This window comes from Podarcis pityusensis, assembly GCF_964106645.2.
Source record: "Podarcis pityusensis genome assembly, chromosome: 3".
NCBI lineage: Eukaryota > Metazoa > Chordata > Lepidosauria > Squamata > Lacertidae > Podarcis > Podarcis pityusensis.
The window spans coordinates 51,477,440-51,497,762 of record NC_138026.1 but is presented as its reverse complement, the minus strand read 5'-3'; the positions used below and the strand labels follow the sequence as shown (position 1 = coordinate 51,497,762).

The 20,323-nt window shown below is 38.2% G+C and overlaps 1 protein-coding gene and 1 long non-coding RNA gene across 2 annotated transcripts in view; both read right to left on the bottom strand.

Moving 5' to 3' along the window:
• SLC16A10 (solute carrier family 16 member 10) overlaps positions 1–20,323 on the bottom strand; it is a 41,241-nt gene that overhangs the window by 4,764 nt on the left and 16,154 nt on the right. Inside the window, exons 2-5 of the mRNA XM_081000404.1 lie at positions 16,624–16,768; positions 13,206–13,638; positions 1,948–2,091; positions 11–239 (exon numbers count right to left, since the gene is read on the bottom strand). Of these exons, the coding sequence (XP_080856530.1) occupies positions 11–239; positions 1,948–2,091; positions 13,206–13,638; positions 16,624–16,768 (951 nt within the window). The remainder of the gene's footprint in view (positions 1–10; positions 240–1,947; positions 2,092–13,205; positions 13,639–16,623; positions 16,769–20,323) is intronic.
• On the bottom strand, positions 528–1,935 carry LOC308474326. The gene is made up of 2 exons (XR_013984661.1): positions 711–1,935; positions 528–659 (listed from the first exon to the last, which is right to left on the bottom strand). It is a non-coding gene; the product is annotated as an uncharacterized lncRNA (long non-coding RNA).

Below are 20,323 nucleotides of genomic sequence, written 5' to 3'. Positions count from 1 at the left end.
TTCTGCCTACCTGCAACAGGTGGACCAACTATCATTGGAACAGACATGAAGCCCAAGAGGAATCCAATTGCCTGAGAAACATACTGTGCACCAACTAGCTCAAAGGCAATTGGTGCCATAATGCTAATGAAGCAGCCATCAAAAAGACCCATGAAGAGGCAGACAGCAATGAGACTTCCAAAGGAGTCGCATAATGGAATCATCATAGACATCAGGCCAATGAAGAAAAATGAAATCACCTACATATTGGTAAAGGAAAGTGTAATTGTAAAATCAGAATAAAGGGGCAGGTTTCAGGGTACTAAATATTATGAAGCCATTCCAGATTTTGTTGTGGTTAAGCAATTAAAACTACATTTATTCGGGGAAAGGTTTTTGAAACCTTGCAATAAAGGGAGCACTTCCATTTATTTTCCATTCATTTTCATTTGGAATGCTCCAATTTATAATAATTGTTTTATGTAATAGTTTTCGTTTCATTTTGTAAACTGCCTTGGATAATGATTTTGCATTTGATACAAAAAATATTTTAAAGAAATAATTTCTTAGAACAAAATAATTGCAAGGATATTGCATTTCCCCACCATTTGGAGAGGCTATTTGCATGCCATGGGCACCTACGGAACATTTTCTGAGACTCTTCCCAACATGTACACCACCTAGTTAAAAGTTTAATTTTGTTATGTCATAAATATTTTATTGTGTTTCACACTATCACAAGTGTGGCAATGTCCATGTAGTTATTTACGAATAAACCAGAAAAAGTAGCAATCAGCAACAACTAAACACCTCTCATCTGCAGCAGTGACCTGCCAATTTATAAACTTTTGGAGTGAGGAGAATTTTTTTTTGCCAGTTGTGTACTTCCCATCTCTAGTACTAGAGCAAATGTTTTTAAATAAGTCTTATTTAATAAGGGAAAACAACAACAGTGAAACTGAACCTTGTATCAAGGCAATCCTCTCTAGAATTTACTTCACTCTGCTGGGGACTAGATATAGTGCATGTTTACTGTAACAGCATTCACAAAGCATGGAAGGATTATCATCATCATCATCATCATCACTGAACTCACACACGCCAGACCAATTTCAACATTCAATCCATGGTATAATCTTGCAAGCTTGGTAATCTGTCAGGCCAAGTATGGTGAAAGGTTTCATGTGCAATTTTTAAATCACTAACAACTTACTGGCCAATTCAATGTGTTTCAATAGTACCTTCTCTCAAATATATGCTTAAAAGACCAGATTCAAAATTCTGTGTTGTGCTAATATTAGGATATTGAATTTCAATATTTCTATTAAGCAGAGTCAATCACACTGGAGTTAATCTCTCTCTGCTCAGACTTGTCGTTTCCTAACATTGAAACTTCAAAGAAGAATGCAGTTAGCTTCCCTTCCTGATATCTGCAAAGTCCTGTGAATCACTCATATGCACCCCTTCCTAATCATACAGGTGAGGAAATATTTACTTAGACCCTGATAGACAGAACAAAAGGATTTACTTGGATACCATCTCCAGCAAGTAGCCCTGCTGAGTCTTGAACATAAAGATATCCTTCTTTGCATTTTGATTTAAGTTCTCTGTGGGAGCCAAACTTCAAGAGAAACTATTGTTACATCCTGTTAGTCTCCCTCTGATCCAACAGGCTTCCTGTCTGATAAGATTTTTCACAAAGGCAGACCTCAGCATGCCCTGCACCGGATCATAGCTGGTTGGTCCTGACTACATGGGTCCAAGCCACACATTTAGCCCCTACCATTAAGTGGTGCCCATTTGTTTAGAGCCAATTACTGGTGGAGTACTGTATATAAAATACATAAGATAAAAATAAATCACAAAACAAAATTACAAAGTACAATATAAATATTACATAGTATCAGCTGCAATCTAAAAACAATTACAATTTCTAATCTTATCAGGGTTGTTATGTATTTGGTGTACCTGTAGATAAACCTTTCTTGCACCCGGAATATAGTCTGCAATTCTGCCAAAGATCAATCGACCAACTCCTGAAGTAATGCCAAGGCAAAGCAGAAGCGTCTCATCTGGAACATGTTCACCAATACGTTCCTTCACATGGTGCAACTGTTCAGAAACAAAAAGATGGCATGAATTCAACAAGAAAATCTACCTTTCCTAATCATAAAACGGATTTTTCTTCATGATGCTCTCAGTCATATTTTTAAAGTTGCCTGAAAGGTCAATTGGTTACTTCTGAAAGAGATTAACATGACAAAAATACAGACAACTGGAAACAGAGGAAGTTGTGGTCTGCTGTTATATTTCTAGACTGCCGTCCATCAAGCCACATGTAACTGTGGATCATTATCTGTAAACTGGCAAAATACTGTATGAGGTCTGCCAGTTTACAGGCAATAAGTACTATCAGAGCTGATAGTTGGCAATGTGATGGCATATGAAGACTCATAGACTGTAATACTGGATAATTTAAAGTTGTTGTTATGCTGTGTTATGGTAATTACTGGAAAATCAATAAAAATTCATTGCGGGGAAAGTTCATGTCAAAGGGTCTACTCTGAGTATGAAATAATCAGATCCCACCCAAAGACAAAGAACTAAAAGAACTATAAATGTGTACAAAGAAAAATATGTAGAAAATGTAGAAAATAAAGATCTAAGATTTCCCAAGTGTTATCAAGAAAAAAATAAGGGGGAGAGAGTGACCAGATACTATTATTTCACACAATGAAAAATGGTTTAAGAAATAAATAAAGATATGTTGTTGAAGGAAAAAATATTAAAGATGGAAGAATAATACAGAATGTATGACCATTAGCTTATGAAGAGTTCAGATGAGTCACAGCACATTTAAAGCCAACAGAATAATACAACCACACTCTCATTACCCCACCCACAAAACCAATTTATAGGTTGGTCAAGAAACATTGCACTGATATGAACTAGGTTTTAAAATAAAAAATGTAATTTCCTTAGACAGTTGTAAACAAAAAAACAAAAACTGAATGTAAAAGCCTAAATCTTCTGATTCTACTAAGTTTGTGAAGTATGCAACACACTGTATTTTATAATGGCATTATAAAGCAGAACTCCTAATGAAGAGAAGTGTGAAAACTATTTGTTTAGTCCTTTTTACTTATGGGTATACACTTTTTGGTACTTAACCCATTAAACAAAAGCATGTTCTTTCCACTCTTTTCCCCCCACAAGGCAAAATGCCTTTATTAGAGAATTAAAGTTCCAGAGAATTAGTGTCTTCCTTCACCACTGCTGTTTATAAAAGAAATTATCTGGTGCAAGGTACAGAACACATAGCTGCAATTTAAGCATAGCCAGTGCTGACAAGCCTCAGTTATCTTCAGATGTGCTGTTTACTTCACCCTTTTGCATAATGATAATAAACTTCTCTATTTGCAAGTGCACCCAATTTATTTTTAGTAGGAGTTTATTCCATGAAAGTGTGCTCAGGAATGCTAAACTAAAACAGTTTAAGAATTTGTGGCTTAGGTTACAATACTGGTCTAGATCTCTGTTTGCCCATCAAGCCAATTGTTCATTGCCTCTCACAGAATTGTTGAAAGGACTAATAAGGGGAAGAGCTATATATATCACTCTAAAGTCCTTGGAAGAGGGATTAGGTAAATCAGATGTGAGGAACCTTTGACCCTCCAGATGTTGTTGAACTACAATTTCCATCAGCCCCAACAAGCATGGTCAGTAGCCAGAGATTATGGGAGTTGTAGTTCAGCAACATCTGGAGGAACTCTGAAGGAAAAATGACAGTTTGTTACCTAGTACACTCACTCTAGACCAAAGAAAGGGTACTAGTAAGGCTAACTGATCCTGCTTTTAAATTCCAAAAGGAAGCAAGTGGCACTTCAAAAAGACTTAACTTCACCCATATCATAAATCTTGTACCAGAGTCACCCCACAACCAACAGAAGAAAATAACATCACATTATTATTATTATTATTATTATTATTATTATTATTATTGCTAAGACCCACTTAAGACTACACACAGGAGTCTGGGAGAAGCTTGGTTATATCCTATTAACTACCCAAACTTGGATCATTGTGGTTCTGTATGTACAATGGTTTTTGACAGTACAGTGGTGCCCCGCAAGACGAATGCCTCGCAAGACGGAAAACCCGCTAGACGAAAGGGTTTTCCGTTTTTGAGTTGCTTCGCAGGACGAATTTCCCTATGGGCTTGCTTCGCAAGACGAAAATGTCTTGCGAGTCTTGAGATTTTTTTTTCGCTTTCCCCCCCTTTATCTAAGCCGCTAAGCCTTTAATAGCCTTTTAGCAGCTAATCCGATAAGCCAATAAGCCTTTAATAGCCGCTAAACCGCTAATTGCGCTAATCCGTTAAGCCGCTAATAGGGTTGCTTCGCAAGACGAAAAAACCGCTAGACGAAGACTCTCGCGGAATGGATTAATTTCGTCTTGCGAGGCACCACTGTACTTCTAAAGTCAGTGATTTACCACTAATGTTAACATCTGCAAGAAATGTACACACAGAAAAGCACTAAAGACACTATTTGTTTTAACTGTTATCATGCAAATGAATCATTTATAAAGGTAACAGTACTCTATACATCTTAAATGCAACTGATTTTATACTATTAGCTGGTGTGTGCCAGTCTCTCGCTTCCAGTCACCACTGGTGATAATTTGCAGCAATTAGAACTCCACTTATTTAGTCTTCTAGAAGTATATACTCAGTCATTTAGAGAGTGAAAACTAACACAATTAATACTGCTCCCTTATCAACAGTAGGAAATAGAGGGCACCAGAGCTTTGCCAAATTTACCATGGACCATATGGCACGGCTGAACAACAACAAAGCATTATTTATAAAAATATACAAAAATAAACATTATTTTTCAATTTTCTGTAGGTTTTGTTTCATTTCAAAAAATATTTTTTATTATTATTGTTTATATTTATATATATATATGACACCAAAATCTTTTAAGTGCTTAGGGCCTCTAAAGGTCTTAATCCAGCCCAGACTATATGCTTTGCATGAAATGTCCCAGGTTGGATTGAGAAAATTTCTGTCTGAAATTGATGAGCTAATGCCAGGAAGTATAGACCAGAAATAAGAAACCTCTGGCCCTCCAGATATTGTTGGACTCCCAATTCCCAATTCCCATCAGGTCCTGCCAGCATGGCTAATGGATGATAGGATTTATAATCCAACATCTGAAAGGCTACAAATTCCCTATACCTGGAGTAAACAATACCAAGACAGATGAACTGACTCAGTATAAGGCAGTTTCTAATGTTCTTTATAATGCTGTTTAATGAGAAAATAAGGTGGCTATACACACACACACACACACACACACACACACACACTGTAATATCAAACACCAGGTACATGTCAACTTGCCCATTTCTGTTCCATTCAAAATTAGCTACTTTTGAATGCTGAACTCAAGACTTTCAAAGTACATTAACTTAAGGAATATATACTCTTCATGCCCCTACTCATAGCTTATATTTCTGGGGAGTTCAAGAGTGTAATAAAATTGTGTACTAATAGCCAGAAATAAAACTGCTGTGGTTATAAATCCTACATTTAATTAAACATGCTGAGGGACTTCTGTTCCACCCCTTAGCCTTTCCGGTGTCTTAAGATTCCACAATGTCACATATGCTGTTTAACTTCTACATGAAAATGCAGGGAGAAATAATCTAGAGCTTTAGACTGAAGAATCATAAATATGTAGATGACACACAGCTCTATTTCTCTTTTCCAGCGGCTAATCCCAGGCAGGCAAGGCCAACCCTATGAGGCTGAGTGATACAGCTGCCTCAGGGGGGAGATGCTGAGGTGTGGGAGGGGGCAGAGCTGTGTGTGCCATGTGGCCTGCCCTGTACCCCCTGTGCTAGCCTGCTGCCCTCATCTGTGGTGGAAGATACTGTCCTCTTACCAGTATTGGAGTAAGATTCAACTACCAGTCAAATTGGCTTCTGCCAGTGGCAATCCTTGGGGTCTCAAATTTCAATAATGCCCTGTGCAACACCAAAATATGGTGCACAACCCCCACAGGCTCCACACCTAGTGCAACCAAACTATTTAGTGGTTGCACTCCCCTAAATCCACCTTTGCCTCTGCATGTGCCTTGGGGAGGGCACCATCTTTTCCTTTGCCTTTGGCAGCAAAATGTATTGAGCTAGCCTGTAGGCAGGTTTCTGAAGTACTGAACCAATGGCTGATAGCTAGATTGGACAGAATAAAGGTGAACAAGGTGGAACTTAATCCATCTAAAATTGAAGTGTTGTGGGTAAGGAAAGAGACTATTCTGGATAGAGGATTACAACCGGTCTTGGACTGTGTTGCACACCTCCTAAAATACTTGGGTATACTCTTCGACTCAGCATGACTTGGGGAAGCTCAGGTGGCTGCTGTGGCCAGAAGTACCTTTCATCAGCTTAGGCTGATCTGACGGCTGTGACAAACTAAAGAGAATGGGGATTGTCACAGTTATCCATGCGCTACTGACATCCCAAATGGGCCACTGTAATATACTCTGTGTATTATATAAAACACTATAATACATTCTATAATACAATATGTTGGGCTACCTTTAAAGACTGTTTGGAAACCTCAACTGGTAAAAAATGTGGCCACAACTCCAGGCTAGAACCAGGTAAGCAGCATATTGAGTTGCATTCAATGTAGCACTAGTAACTCGTTCTGTCAGCAGGATTCATGCATATGCAGTGGAACTCCCTGCTTACCTGCAGAACCCCTAAATCTGTTTAAGGGGTTATCCCAACTGGAGGGAGGGAGGGAAAGTTCTGTGGTACAAATATAAATCCTTGTGTTAATGGAACAAGTGCATTGAATGCTACCCATTATACAAATATTGTATAGTTGCACTGATTGCCAGTGTGTTTCCAGGCCCAGTTTAAAGTGCTGGTCATGACCTTTAAAGCCCTGAACAGTTTGGGATCAGGTAACTTAAAAGGATTGACTATACCAGTACAAGTTTGCCTGTGCCTTAAGAGGATGTTCTGTTGAGATCCCCACAAGCAAAGTAAATTAGTTTGCCAAGCACACGGGCCAGGGATTTTTTTAGCAGTGGATGCACAATTGTGGAATACTATCCCATTAGATATTTGGCCCCATCCCTGGATATTTTCAAGATCTATTTATCTAGTCTTACAAAAACTAACAATGACTGGGAATCTAATTGCCTTGCACCATGCTAGATTTCTTATTTTAATAATATAGGATTATTTTCTTGAAATGCTTTTAAATGTTATTTACTCTATTTTATTGTTGCAGGTTATGTGAACTGCGTTGGGAAGAATTTTACTCTTGAAACGCAATACAGAAATTATTAAATATAAATGAATGACGACTTTGGAAGTGTGTGTACTCAGCCTTTTCAATAACCCTAAGGTTAATACCATTCATTGGTCCTTTGCACTAATTTTGGTATTAGATAACAAAAGAGGCTCATAAATAAACATTGTAAAAGCAGCACTATTTTAATGTTTTGTACAGAGTGACATCAAAGCTATTATATCACTCTGTGAGGCCACCGGCAACCAAGTGCAGCTCCCCTGCCCCCGGTCTAGTATGCAGCCAGGAGCAGTGAGGAATAGAGCGGTTTATATTCCAGTATTTTTTCTTTTTTTCTTTCCCCCCCCCTCCAATTGTAAAGGTACAGCTTATATTTGGGCCAATACGGTAGCATAGTTTCAGCTTCCATTTGGGTGGAAAGGGGTCAGAAACTTCATTGCATTTGTGAAGCTCACTGCACTGTCATTAAGCTTATATACATGCTACATGTGGATTCACATTAAGGATCACAGCCTCAAGAGAATGAGTAATTTGATTATAACATAGATTCATGTGGAAAGTAATACAATGGATGATGAACTGGGTATGGCCATGGGGGATTCAGGCTGTGATCATATACAGTTAACTTGCAGTAAGTCCTACTGAACTCACTGGGGCATACTTCTGAGCATACATGCATAGGATTGTGCTTTAAAAATTAAATCCCTAACCAGTTTGGATTAACTTGCTGTAACTTGCTCTAAGCCACAAGTTTAGAGTATATGGATAATCAGTTGATCGAACAAGTTAAAGTCTTAAAATACCTCAGCCTTATTTTTCAGTCAACAGAGTCATGGGGAGCACATCAGAAATATGCAAAGAAAAACGTGTCTCAAAGTGCATACAAAAGGTGGCAATCACATACCATCAGCAATTAAAAGTGTTTCAAGCTAAACTTCTAGCACAGTTATTTATATGGAGCTCAGCTTTGGACAGGAGCTCACCTTGTATCTACAGAAGCTGTTCAATCTAAGTTCCTAAGGCATTTTTTTTTCTGTTTCATCCTGTTTTCCAAATGCTTCATTGCGCTTGGAGCCTAATTTCCCCTCTGTTGAATTACAAATTTGGTGTAGGACATTCAGTTATTGGCTTCAGCTGAATTTAAACCCCACCAGTCTACTACCCTTAGTATCGCAAAATTGTCAACCAAAAGCTTTACTTTTCTCGTTTATCACCACAACAGTTATTAACACTGAGTTTCAGTAAAGCAAATAATTTTATTAGATGGTGCCTATATGATATTGAGCGACAGAATGATTTGGCCATGATAAAGAAATTTTGTCCATGGTATGATTATTTCCCACCTAGTCGTTTTGACACGTTGGCACCCTATTTGCAAAATTTAACAATTCCAAAATACAGATGAGCTTTCACTTACACAAGATTAAATATACTCCCTTCAGCTGTACTTGAGGGTTGATTTCAAAAAATTCCGCTGGAAAAAGAGTTATGTCCATGTAGAGATGGCAGTATTGAATCAGTAGCTCATGTGTTTCTAACTTGAATTCTTTATAAAGATTTGAGGAATGAGGTTATTACCCCTCTACTACTATTCATACCAGGTCCCTCAACCATTGCTACTGTGTCCTTTCTTCTAGCAGATCAAGATAATCAGGTGACAGCAAAAACTGCAAAAAAATTAGCAGGGGCAATTCGAATAAGTTCTATTATTTGATTATTGATGTAAACTTCCAGAATGTATTTTGTATAGTTAAGTTTTTACCTCTATCTCCAGTACATTTTATTTTATTTTATTGCTATGGCTTTGGCTAGTGGCTGATGAAAATAAATATTATTATTATTATTATTCTTGCTCTAAATCCCTGGAACAAGGAAGTAAAATGATCTATCATGAGAAATAATATTTGATGTCAGCCAACATTTTATATGTCTACTGCCTCGTTGCATTTAACATTCATGCCTCACATTCCTTTTGCTCTTCTGCCCTTTCCCTCTTCCAATATTTTATAGAAGTTTCAAGAGAAGAATATTTCTATATGCCAACAAAAATAGCACCGATAAGTAGTCACTGATAATTATGATGAACAATCACCAGTTTGGCCTGGTGCAAACACGGCAGAGCACTGTTAAAGAGAGTACTGTTCTGTGGAGGGGAAAATAGTTTCCTGACATTTTTAAAATGAACATCTATAATGTATCACTTTCAGATGGAAGTAAAGGGGCTAGACTGCCAGGTCAATATTGACAAGTGCAAAGAAGAGATAAGAAATGCATAGTAAGAAATGCAGTATAAAGGGGGGGAAATTCACTAACCTGGGCAGTCAAATTGCAGCAGAAGTTGAGATCTGAAGGAAGATAAATGTAAAGATTAGAAAAGCAAGTACAGCACACAGGAGCCACTGAAGATCTGGTGCCTTAGAAAATGTCCAGCTAAAAATCAAGATGGCACTGTAATACACAGGTACCATATTAACTTTGGATAGGAAAAAATGTGTAGAAGGTGGCATGGATGAAGAAGAAACAGAAAGAGAGAAAGAGGGGAAAGTACACAAGAGGAGGATAGTGGGAATAAATATTATATTTAACAGTCATACTTGAGAATATCTAAAAAGATAATCAAACTTATTTTTATACAGACATAGAAAACACTGTTTTAAAGCAGCTAGTTGTTATCGAGACAATTATGCAAAATGCTCAGTAAATGCTTAACTCAGTAAAAGTAAATTAGGAGTTAATTCATAAATTCATACAGAATTTGGAACCTATGCTTGCCAAGACTGGGTTGTGCCCTAGACACTTGTTTTGAAGATCACAGTAAGTTTGACACACAGTGCTCTGCATTTTGGGTAAAATATCCACAAAGTCATTCTTCCTTTTTAAAAAAAGATATTGCCAAGTATTATTTAAGGCTGGATCCAAAGGGCCTCTCTGGCAATTGGAAGGTATGTGTGTTTACAGGGGCAGGGGTTCTCTACTTTTCTTTGGTTGTTCTCCAGCTCCAGCAGCCCTCTAAAGCACATACCAAAGTTGCTACAGTCCTCCAATTTTAAACTTAGGCACTGGGCAGGGGCAGACACAGGAGAGGTAAATCCAAAGGCAAGTAAATTGTTTTATAATCTTTTCCAAGCAATCTAAAGTTGAACTTCAGGAATTTAGTCTGAAGGTTTTTTTTGGGGGGGGGGGTCAATAGTTCATTAATGACAACTTGTTGAGAATCCAGACACTGAAGGTTAAGATGGGGTTAGACAAGCAACGTTAGCAATGTTTCAGGTATGAGTTTTCATCATTATACATAATGCTACTGGTGTTTTTCAATGGAGTAGCCTTATTCACAGCCCTAGCTGAACAAGCTAGCTACCTCTGTCTATTATCAGGTTGTCTTTCAGCTCCAAATTGATAGCAGATGTCCACTGTGAGCAGGTTTCCTAGTCATTGCTCTTGAGCAGGCATAGGCAAACTCTGGCCCTCCAGATGTTTGGGACTACAATTCCCATCATCCCTAGCTAACAGGACCAGTGGTCAGGGATGATGGGAATTGTAGTCCCAAACATCTGGAGGGCCAGAGTTTGCCTGTGCCTGCTCAAGAGCATCACCAATATGGAGATGTCACGGCACAGTCACAGGGTGTCTGCACACATTGCATTTGCCTTGCAGCATCCTGGAGCTGTTTCCCCTGATGCCACCAATCATCAGTAGTTAGGGCACAAGGCAATCTATTCGGAACTACTATTTCTTGCCTGAGTTAGGCCTTCAATGCACCTCATGAGCAGGCTGACCTCATTTCTATTTCCTAGTACAAATTCAATTTTAGAAAAGATACGTGGATATATAAAAAGTCTTGATCAATACCCAAAGCATACCCATTTACAAAAAAAAAAAAAAAAAAGACCATGCAGGAAATATGAGATATATAGAAGGTAGGACAAACACTGAAACCAAGAGGTCCCCTTAGGTTTATCTAGCACCCTTTTTTATCAAACACTAGATGCAAACCTATGAAATTCACAAAATTGAAGTTGCACTTATTCAGAAACAGAGATCCCTACCACAAACAATTTCAATACTTCAAAAATGAGCAAGGATATTCTCTAAAGAAGCCACAGCTGCCAGCTCAAATGATTTATCCAGTTTACAAGACATTGCATTGTATTATATATCAAGTCAACACCAAAGACATAAATTTGCAAAGGAGGAAACAAAGACATTGTAAATTATTTAAGCATCGATGTAAGCAAACGTTCAAAATATCACATCATACTGCAGTAAAATCTGAAGTAGACTTCTGCTTGGGGTTTTTCCTAAGTGTACTGAACACCTGTACATGAATGCTTCCTTCTGCCAATGGATTGGAGTCTGCAAAACACACTTCAATGTGCTCTGTCTATTGAGAATAGAGTTTGGGTCTCATGCTCCCCATGTTGGTTTTGTCACTGCTTCCTAAGATTTTATTTTTTTCCAATTTGTAGCAAACAACTTGGCCCAACACACCTTCATTTCCCCATGTTAGAAGGCTACTAGAACAAGCAGCCAGTTATTAGTAAGAAATAAACCAGACAGAATAGATGAAAAAATGGGAGGAGGGGAGGAAAATGGGGTAAGAGAGAGAAGGGGGAATGCAGTAGAACTCAACACATTGAGTTGTAGATGCATCTACATGCTGCCAGTTCTGTTGTGATGCAGAAAAGCAAGAACAACGTAAATTCTCTCACCATCTGTCCTACGTTTTACATACAAAAACCTTACCCCATAGGCTTCACATGCTTCTTCAATAGATTAAGTACCACAATATTGGCAATCATAATACCGAACAACAAAGGGATGCATTCTCCCAGCACTTACCAGAAACAAAGGGAGGGGCAGAAAATACTTTAAATGTGCTTTTTGGAGATTGTAAACTCTTCAAATATAACCGATTCCATAAAAACGATTTATATTTCTTGCTAGGGTTTTACAAAACGTGATTTTCAAATGAAATCAGAGTTAATATTTTAAGTAATGACCCAGGAATATTGTGTGTGTGTGTGTGTGTGTGTGTGTGCGTGTGTGCGCGTGTATGAATGACTTATTTGTCTCATAGCCTTTGTGCTAAGGACTGGACACACAAAAGCAGATCCATCCTTCCTGCCCAAATATTGGGAGCTATCCTCCAGATTTAGTCTGCAATTCTAAACCCACCTAACTGAGCACACTTCACTGAATTTAATAGGACTTTCTCACAGGCACCTTGTTCCAAAGCTGATAACAATTGTTCCCCAATTCCGATGAAACAGGAAACTATGATTAATAAGAGACTTCTTTACTTAATCATGACTTGTACAAAGGGGTTGCATACAGATGCAAAGCAACTGTGTATCACTTGGCTTATTAAATCAATATAAAAATGTCCAAATTTAATAAAACGTGTATAAAATGAAGAGGATGCATAGCCTTTTAAATAAATACAAAATTGCTAAAGAGAAGGCTCATAACTTCTGCAAGTTGTAGAGCCTAGAGCTAAATATATAAACTGCAAAAGACTAACACAGCTACCCCTCTGGAAATTGCTGTATGATTTATCTAAAAGTTTCACAAAGCCTTGAATAAAACAATTGTTTGGTTGAAAACAACAGGAGGCATGACAGAATGTACTCAATTATAATAGATTCTGCTAAGAGCCAGACAAAGAACTACTAAGTTAAAATAACCAGGTCTTCTATACCAGAAGAATTCTGTTTTAATCATACATAGATTAACTGCAGTTTATATTTACATATTCCTGTTCAAGGTTATATAGGATTTAAATATTTGTTCCTGGGATCTTCTTCATTTGGACTTAAAATGTATCTATTTCTTATATTCCTTTAGAATAATATATCTATCTATCTACATGAGAGAGAGAAATAAGTTTACTTACTAGGTGCACATAAGGTATGAAGTATCCAAATAAGGCAGCTGGGATCCCAATAGCCCAGATTAGATAACTCTTAATTTTAAAAATGGAAAAATTAAAAATATTTTTTGCAGGAGGAAATGTGGACTTGCTCTTTTCCCCATTTTCTTTGGCACTGGGAATGAGAGGTTTGTAAGTAAAACCAGCCAGGAAGAGAACGAACACAAAAATGCACAGGATCCGGAAAGTGTTGTATAAGCCAACTGAGTCAATCAGTACAGTTAAAAGAAAGGGCAGTGTTACAGTAAACAAGCTGCTGCCAGCAGTGACAATGCCATTCACCAGTCCCAGGCGCTTCTTGAAATAATGCCCCAAAATGACCAGGGATGGCTGATAGGTAAATGAGCAACCACAGCCAAATAAGATTCCATAAGTGAAGTATAGAGGTCCAAGTGAGCTACAATAAAACAGAAAAAGTTAACAGTTATGTTCTGCATATTTCTTTTATTTTTCCTTATAAAAACACTTTATGCTACCTTCTGTCCCTAAGAAGGGATCCCAAGCTTGTTTAAAACAGTAAGCACTAAATGCACATAAAAACAAGATAGCATTAAGAGTTGAAGTAAAATGATAGTTAGGAAGATTAATATATACTAAGAATCTGGCAGTATAATAGCATTTTAATTTCTGTCTAAAAGGCAACAGGTATCAGTTTAACCTCCTTTGAGTTGGAGTTCCGCAACTGGGACACTACTAAGGCCCACGTCATCTCACGGTGACAGAATGAGGGAGGTCTTCAAATGTGACTTCATTTGATTTGCAGGTTTGTGGGGTAGGTTGTGATCCAGTAAACTAGCAAGCCATAGTTAAGAATAAGCACAAGTTTGTAGAGGCTTGAACAACAAGACAAGCTATGGTTGATCTAAAACAGAAGCTGTGTTAATGGACTTATCTCCCTAGTTTAATACACGTAATGGAAAACTGGAAGAGTTCTCTCTGAACAATATGTATTGAAACCACAATTCTGTATGCTTTGTTTCTGAAAAGCAAGCTACCCACATCTTATCTTCTCCTTGAAGAGCAAATAGATTATCAGAGAAATTTATTAAAAACTTCATCTGCAGCTGTTGAACTCTTATTTGCTTTACTAAGTTCCTGGAGGTGGAAAAAATACTTATGCCAAAAAATACAGATGTGACTGATGCACAACTTTAGGTGCACACATGAACTTGGGCATGAAGACTGGATTGTTTAAAAACATTTTTTTTTCTTCCAATAACACCTCCCTTGTTCGATTCTCAAGTTCTTTCACAGATTGCTTTGAATAGTCCCTCCGCTGTTGGAAATTAACATTTTAAAAATAACATAACCTCAGTTTCAAATGAAATTTGTCATGTGGCAAGCATAGGGGAATTGCTATTTTAAAAACAAAAACTAATTCAAGCTCCCTTGTGTACACGGTAGTTGCACAGTTCTCTGGATCCAATGTGTGTGTTCTATCAAGATTAATGTACAGTGATACCTCGGGTTACATACGCTTCAGGTTACACACTCCGCTAACCCAGAAATAGTGCTTCAGGCTAAGAACTTTGCTTCAGGATGAGAACAGAAATCGGGCTCCAGCGGCGCGGCAACAGCAGGAGGCCCCATTAGCTAAAGTGGTGCTTCAGGTTAAGAACAGTTTCAGGTTAAGTACAGACCTCCGGAACGAATTAAGTACTTAACCTGAGGTACCACTGTACTATTATAAACATCATAAACCTGCTTTTTTCCATTGTTCTATAATAGCTACAAAACATAGGAGAGGCATCAGTAAAAATAAGAAACCAATATTTATGTTTAGTTAACAAAAATAGGTATATCAATAATTAGTAAGGTTTTAAGAAACAAGAACTCTCTGTGCAGGATAAATCAATGTTATTTAAAATAATAATACATTATCTCTACTAAATATTCAAAGATAATTAAATTTGGTTGGAAAAGTATATTTCTGCATATTAATTTTACTGAAAGCTTTTAGAGCATGTTCCAGTACAACAGACTCATTCAAGGCCATCATCATTAATAAGTGAGGAAGTAGCATTAAATACTGGTTAATATTTATCTAGACCTTATGACTCATTAAAACAGAGATTAAAAAAGCACAGAGTTGTGTTTGGTAGAAGAAAAGCAGACAGCCACATCTAAGATGTTTCTTCACAAATCTAGTGGGGAGGGAAAAAAGTGGGGGAAGCAAGACACTAATATAACCAAACTGCTTATGCCTAGCATGTGGCATAAGGTAATAGAAGGCAAGTCTGTTCTCCCTTCTAAAAATCTGCTCAAATAAGCAAGAAATATTCCTTTCAGGGATACCATAACACCACCACTAACCTCTTCTCCATTTTGTCTTCTCCATCAGAAATCTCTCCCATATACAAGGTGCTTATCAATGGAAAGACACACTATCTGGCAATAAAGAGGTCTACAGGGTTCCATCATTGGAAAACATGAATGCCTCTTATTTTATTAAGAGCTTAAGACCAGCCCTGTGGATCAGTCCAAAGCTATTTAGTCCAGCATTCTGTTTCCCACAGTGACCAACCCAATGCCTATGGGAATGCCATATGACAGACATGAGTGCAACAGCACTCTTCCTTTCAGCTTCCCCAACAGCTGGTATCCAGGGACATACTAGCTCCAATACCGGAGATAAGATTTAGCCATCGTAACTAGTAGTCATTGGTAGCCATTATGCTGGCTCTTTCCTTGGTGCACTATCTGTGCAGCCCAGTGTATGAATTATCTTGTCTTGCAAGAATGAGCAGCAAAGAAAGGGGCTGGTTCACAGCTCCATACCCAGTTAAAAATCTCATTACTGCTTTGAACATACTACAGGACCATAGGCAAGAAACCTAGACATTCTTATAAAAGATTATTGAAGTAATCTATGTGAAATGATTTTAACCCTCCAAAGTACTACATAAATGCCAAATATCATTCTTTTATGTTAATTATTTCTGGTCCACTTAGTCAGTTTAGAAAATCATAAGGCCACAGAATATTTCTTACATTTAAATTTTGTTTGATAGAACCTTGAGTAGACACTTGAACTTTACTTTCTTGCTTTCCTCCTGGACATATTGAGCTTAATACTTGATTATCATAGATGACAGTTTAATACTCAAAAGGCTGCCTTTCAAATATTTTGTAGCACATAATACTGCCTTGTCTATGTCAGAAGAGAGGTGCAGCATAAGCCACCATGCCATGTGCTCACTATCTATAAAGAATATATGGTAAGGTCTGCAAATAAAAGCTATGTAGTGGTGGTATCTTCAGGATATATGATCAGGATGCCAGGAGGTATCATATATCTTCGGTCAGCCAAAATGGTCTAAATTAAGATACACTGCCAAAGGCCATGTGCATTCAGAAAAGTCAGTGGAATGTGTATTCTTACCTTACAAATGAGCTTGACAAAAGCCCAACAAGTGCCACTGCTGCTCCAACAACAGCTACTTTCCGGCAGCCAAATAGGTTGGTAAATACACTGACTATGGGAGAACAGAAGAAGATCATTCCCATGGACAGGGAACCAACCCAAGCTGTAGAAAAGATTAAGAATAGAACAGTTAACTTAATATGGCAGGTTTCATTACATGACAAAATAGCATATAGTGCAATTATAACTAGTTTTAAAGGAACACAGAAAGAAATCTTATAAGTAAAACAAACTACTAACCAGCATTTTGTTTAACCACCAGTTTGAAAAACCTCAGGAAAACTTCAAGTTGAACTCTGGGTACTGTTGTGCAAACTAACAGCCTAAGAAGAACCTGCTGGATCAGGCCAATGGCCCTTCTACTCCAGCATGTTGTTCTCACAGTGAACAACCAGATGCCTGTGGGAAACCCTCAAGCAGGACCAGAGCACTCTCCCCACTTGTGATTCCCCAGCAACTGGAATTATAGGCATATTAGATGAGCAGTCTTGATCAATTATGTTAAATTATATTAAAATTTGTATTATACAAAAACAGAAGACTGTATGATAGAAGTTGCTAGTCAATGTAGACAATACTGAGCTAGATGGCCTGACCCAATATAAAGCAGCTTCCTATGCTAATTCCCATCATCCCTGACCACTAGCCACACTGATTAGGGCTGAAAGGTGTTGCAATCCAGCACATCTTCATCACTTCCCTAACAATAGGAATTTCCTTCCCACTTACTGACATAATTTCAACAACCACATCAGTGACAAAAGCACACTATTTTATAGATCTGATGTATGTACTCTGAGGCCAGAGATATATTCTTCCAATATTCCCTTTCACTCCCACTGTTTAATCATTCTGTTTTGTCTCTAATTAAATTAAGGTAGTAAACTCAGAGGCTTGGGTCCTAACCTTGCTCCAACCAGTGGGGAGACAACCAGTGGCGTGCTGTGAAATTTTTAATAGGGGAACAGTTAGGGCCAGAGATGTCAGCTTGTGAGAGCAATGGGGGAGGCACGATGTCATGCACGTGAGCACCACGCCTCCCTAAGTCAGGCAGAAGCTTCATGGACTTTGGGAAGGAGGCTCCAGGCTTTAATATTCTAATATACTGGGAACATTTAGGGGACTAGTCCAGTTCCCCTAGTCTACTGATCGCACACCACTGGAGGCAACATTTGTCAGTTCCCCATGCACCCCCTTACACTGACAAACGGGATCCAAAGGGCTTGGGGAAACTGGCAAATGTAGTCTCTTCCCTGGTTCTTTCTTCTGTAGATGGAAAGATCCCTTCTGTTAGCAGAAGGCTACATTTGGATCCTGACCAGTAAGAATGATGCAGTATTAAAGCTGTGTGTTTGCATTATAAAGCAGCTGTATAAAACTCCACTAATCTAGATGCTGGACAGTGAGTGTGCTTGTGTTAATAGGGCATTCTAAATGATAGTTTCGAGTGCAAGGTTTGGAAGTGCAATTCCGGCAGTCCAGCTCCTTGGGGCACTTACATCCTCACTTGCAGAACTGATATGCAGCAGATGGGGTGAGGCAGAAGATATGGTCCAACCTTTCCCTGGGATCATTCTAGTGCCTTCAACAAGTAGTACAGGAAACTGTCTGAATTAATGCTTACAATCATGAAAATGCTCAATGTTCATCAGAAAAAGACGCATTTTTTTGCTTTATGGTGGAAACATCTTAAATATCTACTGCAAATGTTGCTCCACATACTTCCAAATCATGACCACCAGAGGGTGTAGAGAAAAATAGATTTGGGTCCTTTGGGGCCTGAATTTCAGCTGGCAGCTAACAGCAGTTGCTGGGAACAGAGGGAAAATATTAGAGTGTGTGTACTCAGAAGCCTATAACTATATTAGCATATTTTTCCAATTAATGCCTCATACAATTTAAAATTAGAGGACTTATTTTATGATTAGTGGATGAAGAATTGAGGGATAGCAGCTATAAAACAGAGGGGCATCGTATTGGAGGGCATGAGACATAGAATAAAAATAATGATATAAAAGGAAATAAAATATGTAGCACAAAATTAAATTTACCAGAGTATTTGAACATCATAATTTAATATACTTAAGATAGCAACCCAAAAGGAAAGACCTGTTTTACACATGTTGAATCCAACAGACTAGAGTGTCCAGCAGCAGGTATATGAGGTGGCAATGATTGTGTCAAACAAAGCTTTCTCCTCTAATCTTATCCAGCAGATGCTATGGGATTTCTTAAACAGGCAGGAATCCCTAGAGGCCTAGATGCATCCTCTAACTGCCAGGAAAGTTTTCAATACATAATTTTACTCTTGTGTTTGATATAACTTGATTCCACTGTTGATGTGAGCTATATACCAGAAGCATGAAGAACAATTGCTTAGGTCAGTTTGACTTCTCCAAGATGTGGATTTGATAACTGGGGTTGTGAAGGCCAGCATGTACAAGTTGGATCCTTACCCAAGAATTTCGTGATTTATTTATTTTTTTGCCAGAATTGAAAATGCTTTCTTTAGAAAGGGTTGACTTCTCAGGGGTTGAAGAAGGCAATGATTTGTCTACTCTTAAATAAACATTTTTTTTAAAGATAAGGGCAGTCAAATCAATCTAGAGCCTGTTTTCAACCTCCCTTTCTCAAAATGATTTGAGCACAAGATAACACAGCAACTCCAGACGTTCCCGAGTTATGTGTTTTGGCTTCAGCTTTTTCAATGTGCCAGAAACTGCTTGATACATGATCTACTAGGGAGGACCATGATCTACTAGGGAGGATACATTTTGTTCGACTTCTCAACAACATTTGATATGGTAGGCCAAAATATTTCTTTTAGCTCCATTACAAAATTTGGCTGGTGCTTGAAGGGCTGCATCCCAGTAAGACAAAAGAGTTTTATTACTGAGGACAGTGTTAGCAACCTGGGACTAACCAAGGTGCCTTAAGCTCCAATGCTTAACATCTACAGAATGTGAAGTTACCAAGTTCAGAAGCTTTGGGGTTGACTGTCATCAGAAGATGACACCCAGGTCTATATTTCTTCAGAGAAGCAATCTCTGCCCTGAAACTGAATCCATACAAGACAAAGATTATATTAGTGGGAGCATTTCTGCCCTGGAGAGGAGCAGTTTTATCCATGATCGGGTGCTGTTGCCTGAGCGGGTGAATGGGTTACTGTTGTATTCAGGCCTGCTTAAGACAGATACTCTCCCCCACTCCAAGTAGCTCAGAACTTGCTACACTAATCCATATTTCTGCAACTTCCAGTAGAGGAGATGTCCTTGAAAGCTTCAAGCAATGCAAATGTAGCAAGTCTTCCATCAAAGGTCATGTCCATATTTAACCTGTTCTGCTCTAGTTACATTGGTTACCAATTTGCTTCCAAGTTCAATGATTCTTTAAAGCCTTTCACAGGTGGAACTCACAAATCTGAAAAACCAAATCTCCTATTCCCCATAAGATTTGACTAATCAGCATTGTTTGCCGCTCTGTTTTCAAAAAAGTAAGGATGACGCAACTAGAACTAGAATCTTTGCAAAAGTGTTTCCAAAGCTTTGGAAACTTCTGTCTAAGCAAAGATGAAAAATAACATCCTTGCTGGGATTTTAGAGAAACTAATACATTTTCCTGCAAGATTTTGGTTGATTTTGCCTTGTTGCTATGACTA